The sequence below is a fragment of the Coenobita brevimanus genome, chromosome 104, assembly GCF_032717465.1.
Source record: "Coenobita brevimanus isolate Jiangsu-jjx chromosome 104, ASM3271746v2, whole genome shotgun sequence".
Classification (NCBI taxonomy): domain Eukaryota; kingdom Metazoa; phylum Arthropoda; class Malacostraca; order Decapoda; family Coenobitidae; genus Coenobita; species Coenobita brevimanus.
Window position 1 is genome coordinate 16367692 of NC_137057.1, and position 8665 is coordinate 16376356.

General features: G+C 41.6%; 1 protein-coding gene across 1 annotated transcript in view; it reads right to left on the reverse strand.

The window, feature by feature from the left end:
• Positions 1–510: 510 nt before the first annotated feature.
• Positions 511–8665, reverse strand: part of LOC145416017 (Y+L amino acid transporter 2-like) — a 29514-nt gene continuing 21359 nt past the window's right edge. The window contains exons 3-4 of the mRNA XM_080285117.1: positions 905–1130; positions 511–559 (exon numbers count right to left, since the gene is read on the reverse strand). Coding sequence (XP_080141243.1) covers positions 511–559; positions 905–1130 — 275 coding nt within the window. The remainder of the gene's footprint in view (positions 560–904; positions 1131–8665) is intronic.

The following is an 8665-nucleotide window of genomic DNA, read 5'->3' on the forward strand; positions in this document are numbered from 1 at the left end:
TAAAATTCTATAATGTGACATGAGGTTAAAAATAGTAAAAAGAATGTAGTCTTGCTAAGTGAACATGATACGAAGCCATTCTACTCAACACCAGCTTCCTGCTACTTACAACGATTCCAGTTAATAGTAATATGGAACTGTACTTGTTTCTTTATTTCGATCTTTACTTTCCATCTCATATTCATTGACTACGTATACACTACTAAACACTAGTTGCCCTTTAATATCGACTATAAAGGAGGTATGTGATTTTCTCCTTGTTCATCCCTTTAGCCAATCGCTTCTATCCGTAAATAGGTTTCAGAGTCTAAACTTTCATTCATAAATTATGTTTGTTTACCGCGGTCAATCTACCAGATATTTCCACGCGCTGCAATATATTTTTTGCAGTTTTCACTTGGGCAACTGTGCATATAGTTAAGCATTCTGTTAAGATAATAGCTGATGCCTTGCAACAGTTGACAAGCATTATCATTATATAAAATGAGGTGTAGTGTTACCAATTAGGCCTCACCTGCTGTTGTTCTTGAGCTCCTCTACCACGTTGCAGATTTGTTCCCTGCAAGATTTAACACTGCGTCAACTAAGTTTGGCATATGTAACTTTTAAATATATATTTCATCTAGGCTAATGAAGTCAGCCTGAAACTTACCAAAGTCACATTCAAACTGTATTAAGAAGTATATTTCACAATTCGTTCTGTAAAACATTAGAATTGTTAACTTTCTAATTATGATAACACTGTATTGAAGCGTAATATACTCTTTTCTATATGTCCGTCTTTCATTGTCTTCCCTTCTAGCCCCTGCACTTCTCCCTCCTACTAGTTAGTAATGGGTAAGTTACTTGGTAATCTATAATTCTCTCACTCTCCACGAGTTCTGCTGACAGTATTCCCACCTACCATCCATTGTAAGCGAAAAAACAGTGGAAGCATGCACTGGCAATGGCTGTGGGAACCCAGTTGCTGCCACTAAAAGGGTGTTGGTAATTGCGGGTGTGGCCATGAGCTAGGTGTACAACACCTACCACTATGATCACCGTGAGTAACACCACCTTGCTCAACACAAACACCTTCTGCACCTGCCCCACCCACACCACCTTCTTGCAGTTCATCCATGACTGTAAAGCTGGAGAGTAGGACCTTGTTATCAGTTATCAGGAAATCATACCGTATTCGTACACGCAAATCCATATACTGACTATGATCAATATATGTTTTCCTTCTTTAACTTGCTGGTGGTTACAGCCCGATTTAGAAGTTTACCTTTCCTGAACAGCCAGGCATAGATTTATAGCCGGCTCTAAGAGTTTAATGTGGCTAATAGAACAGTGACACGTTTTCTCTCTTATCAGTGTTATAACGTGGCAGTTTTATCATTCTTTCTTCACAAATTTGGACTGAAAGTGTTATGTATAGATATTCCTAACTTCCTTATTTGTGAAATGTGTCCTTGTTGGTTAAAAAAAAAGTATGTAGCATTGGTAATAAAGACTTATACAAGATTCATCGCCGTGAGAGAGGTTACACATTTTACAGGTGGAAATATTGCCAGTGTCATAACACAATATATAATACTTATAGGCATTTTTTTTTTTTTTTATAATTAACAGAACGGAGGAAGGAAAAACAAATGGGTAAAAAAAAATAATCCATACACCAGATTACTGGTGTCCTCTGTTCATAAAATATCTGTAACAGTTAGACTTGAACAGTTGTGGGTTGAAATTTGGAGGAAAACAACTCTGGGGAAGCGAGTTCCAGAGAGATGCAGTTCGGGGAATGAAAGAATTCTGATAGGCAGAAGTTCTGCAATATGGTTGAGTGACATTCCAGTCATGAGCGCTACCAGATGCCCGTGTAGCACGAGGGAAGGCATGGAGAGGTGGCACCATGGACGCAACTTCGTCTGAGCATTTGCCAAAAAAATATCTGTAAAATAATGCAAGGGAGGCAACATTCCTTCTTACTTGCAGGGGAGGTAGTTTATATGTAATGGCAGGGTTGTTAATGATTCTAACAGCTTTATTCTGAATTTTGTCTAGTTGTCTTAATGCAACCTCTCCACAACCATTCCACAAGGGTGAGCAATATTCAAGCTGAGAGCGCACATGACTCTTATAAATTATAGCTAACTGCTCATCGGCGAAGAAGTTACGGACTCTGTACAATAATCCAAGTTTCTTTGAGGCGGTTTTAGCAAATGATCTGACATGAGAGGTCCAGCTGAGGGCACTGTTAAGTGAGACACCAAGAATTTCAATACTTTTGGAGATGGGAATATTAGTAGCACTGAAGGTAATGTACGAATCTGGTAATATCTGTCTATTAGTAAACTGTATATATTTAGTTTTACTAGCATTAAAAGAGACAAGGTTGTTTTGTCCCCATTCACTGATTGTAGATAGATCTTGATTTATGGAGATGGCTGTACTGAGTTGAGAGGTAGAGATATTAGACTTTGTGAATGGATGTCTGAGTGTGAATAAACTATGTAGTGTTGAGTCATCTGCATATGAGTGAATGGGATTGTGAGTGACAGATAAGAGATCATTAATATGAACCAGAAATAGGGTTGGCGCCAGAACTGATCGCTGCGGCCCGCCGGCGTTAATTGAGTGGAAATTCGAATATACATCATCTACTTTTACTCTTATTTTCCTGTCACTAAGATAAGAAGAAATCAAAGGAACAAAAGACGTTAGTCCATAGCAAGGGAGTTTGGACAGCAGGGAACGGTGCCATACTCTGTCGAAAACTTTAGAGATATCAAGAGCTACTGCATGAGTTTCTCCAAAAAGATCAATTGATTGATGGATGGTATGAGTTAAGAGATTGAGTATGTCAATGGTGGATCTTTCGTGGCGAAAACCGTATTATCTATCACTAATTAAGTTGTTGGATTCAAGATGTTTAACAATATGCTTATTAATTAAAGTTTCAAATACCTTACCAAGAGAAGATGTGACAGCTATTGGTCTGTAATTGGAGGGATCAGATGAACCTCCTTTCTTCGGAACTGGGTGGATATTGGCTTCTTTCCATGAATTTGGGAATAAAGAAGTACGTATGCATAGTCTGAATAATTTAGCTAGGACAGAGGCAAGTTCAGGGGAACACTTTTTCAAAACAATTGGCGGAATTCCATCTGGGCCTGGAGCTTTGTTGGTAGGTAAATTGTCTAGGATGGATTTTACGTATCTTGTCTGTATTTTAAGTGGGGCAATTTCGGGAGAATCAAGTTCCAGTACTGAGACATTCTGGCTGGTATCATCTATGGTAGAGTTTCTGGCAAAGGTACTAGCAGAGATATCTGCTTTCCCACGTGGGTCATTTGTAATATTGCCATCTGAAGATTTTAGTGGGGGAATGGAAGATGACTTTTATTGAAAGAATTAAGAGTTGACCAGAATATTCTATTGTCATTAGGGTTGTTAAGTAGTTTTGATGCTTGCTTTTGAAGAAAGTTTGATTTAGATAGATTTAATACAGCTTTTGCATGATTTCTAGCAATTTTAAATTGGGAGAGTGATTCAGATGTTTTTGATTTTAAGTAAGAGTTATATGCTGTTGCTCTGGCACAATTGCCATCAAACCATTTTGGAGAGTTTGATCTTTTAGTGAATTGTTGACTTGGTATGAATAAATCCATACCAGCTAGTATTAAGTCGCAAATATATGTCGCAATATATGTATGTCATAGCACAATATGTAACACTTGTACATCATGTAATGTCCAGTGTTCACGTGGAGACGTACACAAGGTAACAAAAGCATCAGTGCACATTTGACCCGAAACAGTTTCACGCCACGGACGATCGACTTTAGAAATGTTTGATGATATTTCCCTCTTGCTGTCAAAAATGCTTACATAATGTCATAGATAGGTTTCATATGACAAGTTATGGCTGATATTGTTACTGGATGCATATTCAGATGATAATCAATTAATTTTCCAGGTACAGCACAAGGTGTATTGATCATTTCGGATACCATCCTACCCCTCCTGCGCGATACTTTTTTTCGACTTGTGTCCCTACCCCCTGTGGCGGGGGGCACACAATCTGGCCGCGCTGTGGGGTTGTACTACTTCCCTGAGGCCAGGTTGTGTTAGGAAGAATACTGGCACCGTATTTCCCACGTGTCGTAAAAGGCGACTAAAAGGGGCTTGGTGAGGGGGGACCAGGGTCCTCCTCCTTTGTTTTTTAGTTCCTAACAAGAGACAGGCAAGAGAAAGGGATGGGGTATTGACTTATCCACGTACCCTGAAGACTGGGTATAAGAATGTGTGTGGATGTAGTACGATTGAGGCTAAAAGGGAGAAGATTGGGAGAATGTTTGTGAGAAGGATGTTGGATGTGTTAGCTTTGAGTGAAACGAAGATGAAAGGGAAAGGTGAGTCTATATTTGAAAGTGTGAATGGAAGATTGTCAGGTGTTGACAGAGGAAGGGCAAGAGAAGGTGTGGCTTTGTTAGTGAGTCCGGAAGTACAGCAGTGTGTGATTAAATGGAAGGAGGTATCATCGAGACTGATGTGGGTGAAAGCGAAATTTGAACGTGAGTTGTGGGTGCTTGTGAGTGCATATGGGCCTGGTAGTGAAAGGGATGGAGAAGAGAGGGAGTCTTTCTAGAATGATGTTGATGAGTGTCTGCAGAGTTTTGGAGCGAATGTGAATGTGGTAATGATGGGAGATCTGAACCCTAAAGTGGGAAATGTAGCAGTTGAAGGTGTAGTTGGTTTGTATGGTATGCCTGGAAGAAATGAAAATAGGGAACGAATGATAGGGATGTGCGTTGATTGGAAATACTTTGAGAAGAAAGATATTTTTACGTATACATGGGTAAGATAGGAGGGTGGAAGTGTTGTTGACAGAGCATTGATGGACTATGTGGTTGTGTCCAGGAATGTAATGGGAAGATTGTTGGTTGTGAGAGTTCTTAGAGGGGAGGTTGGAGGTATGTCTGACCACTTCCTGGTGAAGGGAAAGTTAAGAGTAGGTAAGAGATGGGTGAAAGCTAGGAGAGTTACGTGTGGCAGGGAGGTTTTGAAAGTGAGTGAGTTGGATAAAAGAGAAGAAATGATAGAGTATCAGCAGAAATTGAAAGATGAGTGGAATGCAGTGAAAGATCAGGAAAACGGCAGTGTGGAAGAGGAATGGCAGTTGTTTAAGAGCGCTGTGGTGGGGCATGCTGAAGAGGTGTGTGGTGTGAGACAAGTGGGTGGTGGTATAGGAGAAGGAAGTGAATGGTGGTGTGACAAAGCAAGTATGGCTGTGTCTGAGAAGAGACGTGCATATGAAACGTGGCTGTAGAGGAAGGATGAGATGTCATATGAGAGGTATAAGGAAAAGAGGAATAGGGTGAAAATGGCTGTGCGTGATGCTAAAATGGCAGCAGATCAGAGGTGGGGTATGCGGTTGACTGAGAATTTTCAACAGAATAAGAAAATGTTTTGGAAGGAGGTGAAAAGGGTGTGAAAGGGAGAGTCTGGGAAGGAAGAGCGAGTAAAAGCAGAGGATGGAAGGATGTTAACTGAGATGGATGCAGTAAGGAAGAGATGGGCAGAGTATTTTGAAAGATTGTTAAATGTAGAGGAGGAAAGGGTGGCTGAGATTGTGGTGGATGGAAGGGTGCAAGGAATAAATGTGTTGGGAGAGTTGAATGATTCTTTGATCACGAAGGAGGAAGTGGAGAAGGCAATAAAGGAGATGAAAACAGGGAAAGCTGCAGGTATGGATGGGTGTGCTGCAGAATGCCTGAAAGGTGGTCGAGTGACAGTTGTTGACTGGTTAGTAAGATTGTTGAATGTGTGCTTTGTGACTATGGTGCCAGTTGACTGGGCAAGTGCTTGTGTGGTCCTGTTGTATAAAGGTAAGGGTGTTAAGTATGAATGTACTAGCTTTAAGGGTATAAGTCTGTTGAGTGTTGTAGGTAAGGTGTATGGCAGAGTGTTAATTGAGTTAGGGAGGGTACAGAGGGAGTGATTGGTGATGAGCAGTGTGGCTTTAGAAAAGGGAGGGGATGCGTGGATCAGGTGTTTGCTGTGAGACAAGTGTGTGAAAAGTATTTGCGAAAGGTAAGAATGTGTTTTGGGTGTTCATGGATTTAGAGAAAGCGTATGATAGAATTGATAGGGAAGCTTTGTGGACTGTTTTAAAATTGTATGGACTTGATGGTAGGTTACTAAAAGGAGTGAAAAGTTTTTATGTAAATAGTACAGTGTGTGTAAGAGTGGGAAATATTGTGAGTGATTGGTTTCCCATGAGAGTGGGGCTGCGGCAGGGATGTGTGATGTCGCCTTGGTTGTTTAATATTTATATGGATGGTGTTGTAAGGGAGGTGAATGCAAGAGTGTTAGGTGGAGGTCTGAGTGTGGTGATTTTTGATGGTAAAGACTGGAATCTGAAGCAGCTGCTGTTTGGGGATGATACTGCACTGGTGGCTGATTCAGAGGAGAGATTGAGACAGTTGGTAGAGGAGTGTGGAAGGGTGTGTGAAAGGAGGAAATTGAAGGTAAATGAGAATAAGAGTAAAGTGATGAAGTGTACGAGGTTAGTAGATGGTAGGAGGATGAGTATAGTTTTGAATGGTGTTGCTTGAGGAGGTGGAGTGTTTTAAGTATTTAGGGTCACATGTTGCTGTGGATGGAAGAATAGATGCAGAAGCGAAGTTTAGAATGAATGAAGTAGGACAGGTGCTGGGAGGAATGAACAAAGTGTTTATATGTCGTTCGCTTAGAATGGATGTAAAGAGAAGGCTGTATGAGGGTGTTGTGGTACCAACTGCATTATAAGGGGCTGAAACCTGGAATATGGGTGTAGCAGAGAGAAAAAGTTTGAATGTAGTGGAGTTGAGGTGTCTGAGGAGTATGTGTGGAGTGATGCGTATTGATTGAGTGAGAAATGATAAAGTGCGAAGGAGAACTGGAGTTGTTCAGGAGATGGCTTATCGAGTTGAGCAGAGGGTGTTGTGATGGTTTGGGCATGTGGAGAGAATGGATAATGAGCGATTGGTGAAAAAGCTAACTAGGTCTGATTGAGAGGTGTAAGGCTGAGAGGAAGACCACGAATAGGATGGATGAACAGTGTGAAGAGATGTTGGATGCAAGAGGGATGTCTGTTGAATAAGAAAGAGTGGCTGTGCGTGATAGATATGAATGGAGAGCAACTTGAATGAATAAATGATGACGCAGCCATGAAGGGATATTCTTCCGCATTTGTCTGATCAGCTGATGAAGTCGGGTGCGGGTAAGGGGATGGGTCTATTATGATGTGGTAGGGGTAAACCAGCTCTGCTGTCGGGCCCTGCTGCGGATGTCACTGATTGCACTGTGCAGCTGACCCTCGTGCGGTGTGGTACGGTGAGGTTATGTCCCTTCTTCCCTTTGGGACTAAGATGCGAATGAATGTGTTTGAGTGGATGAGCAAATTGGGAGTGCGTCGTGCTGCCTCAGCTACCTCCCTTTCCTTGGAGGAAGCAGCCTAGGTATGTAGATAGATAGACACATTCTCTGGCCAGAATGTAAACATAGAATGTATGGCAAACACTTGCCAAACGATCAAGAATCTCAATATGTGGCAAACAAGTGGGGCAGCTGACGAAAGCCAGTTAGCTCATGTGACGGAAAAGTACTAGACATTACATACCCCCACCCACCAGGCAGGATATATTCCCAGAAAGCGGAGGAGTGGACCAGAGAGGACCAGAGGAGACAGAATGGGATTGAAGAGACGAAAAAATGAAGCTTATGAGATAGGGTAGAGTAGGAGGTTCACCGTCACACTGACAATACATGGGTCACATCACTCTGTCCATCACACCAATGATATATTACAGTAAAACCCCCTAACCCCAAAGTGACTATATCTCACCTTCATTTACATACAATATAGACAGAGGGGGGGGTGAAAGAGAGAAGATACCTACCTCAAGATAAAACCCACAACGAGCTATCCAATGCCTCATGGCTTTCTATTGGCAGCAACAATTCTCCACATCATCCACATTATTGACATTGATGGCACCTACCTAACTAGTTACATGCCTGCTTATCTATCCTATTAACACTGGTGGCAGCGGTAAACAACAGCGGTAAAAGAGGAAAGAAGAATAGCGGTAACGAACAGAACTAAAGAAGACGATTACAACAGCGGTGAAACAAGAAGACTACATATCTAAGATCAACTACAATTATCTACAACGACTATCAATGATTTACAACTCTACAATTTACAGCTCTACAGTCAACTAAAACAAGAAACAAGCTTTAAAAGTTAACCACAAGAAAATAAAGAAAAAAGAAGAAGAAAGTGAAGCTAGCAACGAGGAAAAGCAAGACAGAGTAAGGAAGTAAGAAGGAAGTGACATGTACATGTCTGAGTTGTGTTTTCATGTGGCATGCTGAAGTAGCTCAGACCTCTGTCCCTCCACAACTCCCACTACCAGTACTACTCCACAACACAACGACTTCACTCCTACCAGACCCAGCAGGAATGCAGTGGGTGACAGCAAGGGCTGATGACAGCACAACATCCACCCCTGACCTAGCATCCACCACCAACCACCATCTCCACCACCAACTCCTCCATCCAGCACCAGCATCATCATTAGCATCCCTGTCTTCACTTCCAAAAGTACCATTAGTGAGTCAAATATTTATTCTTT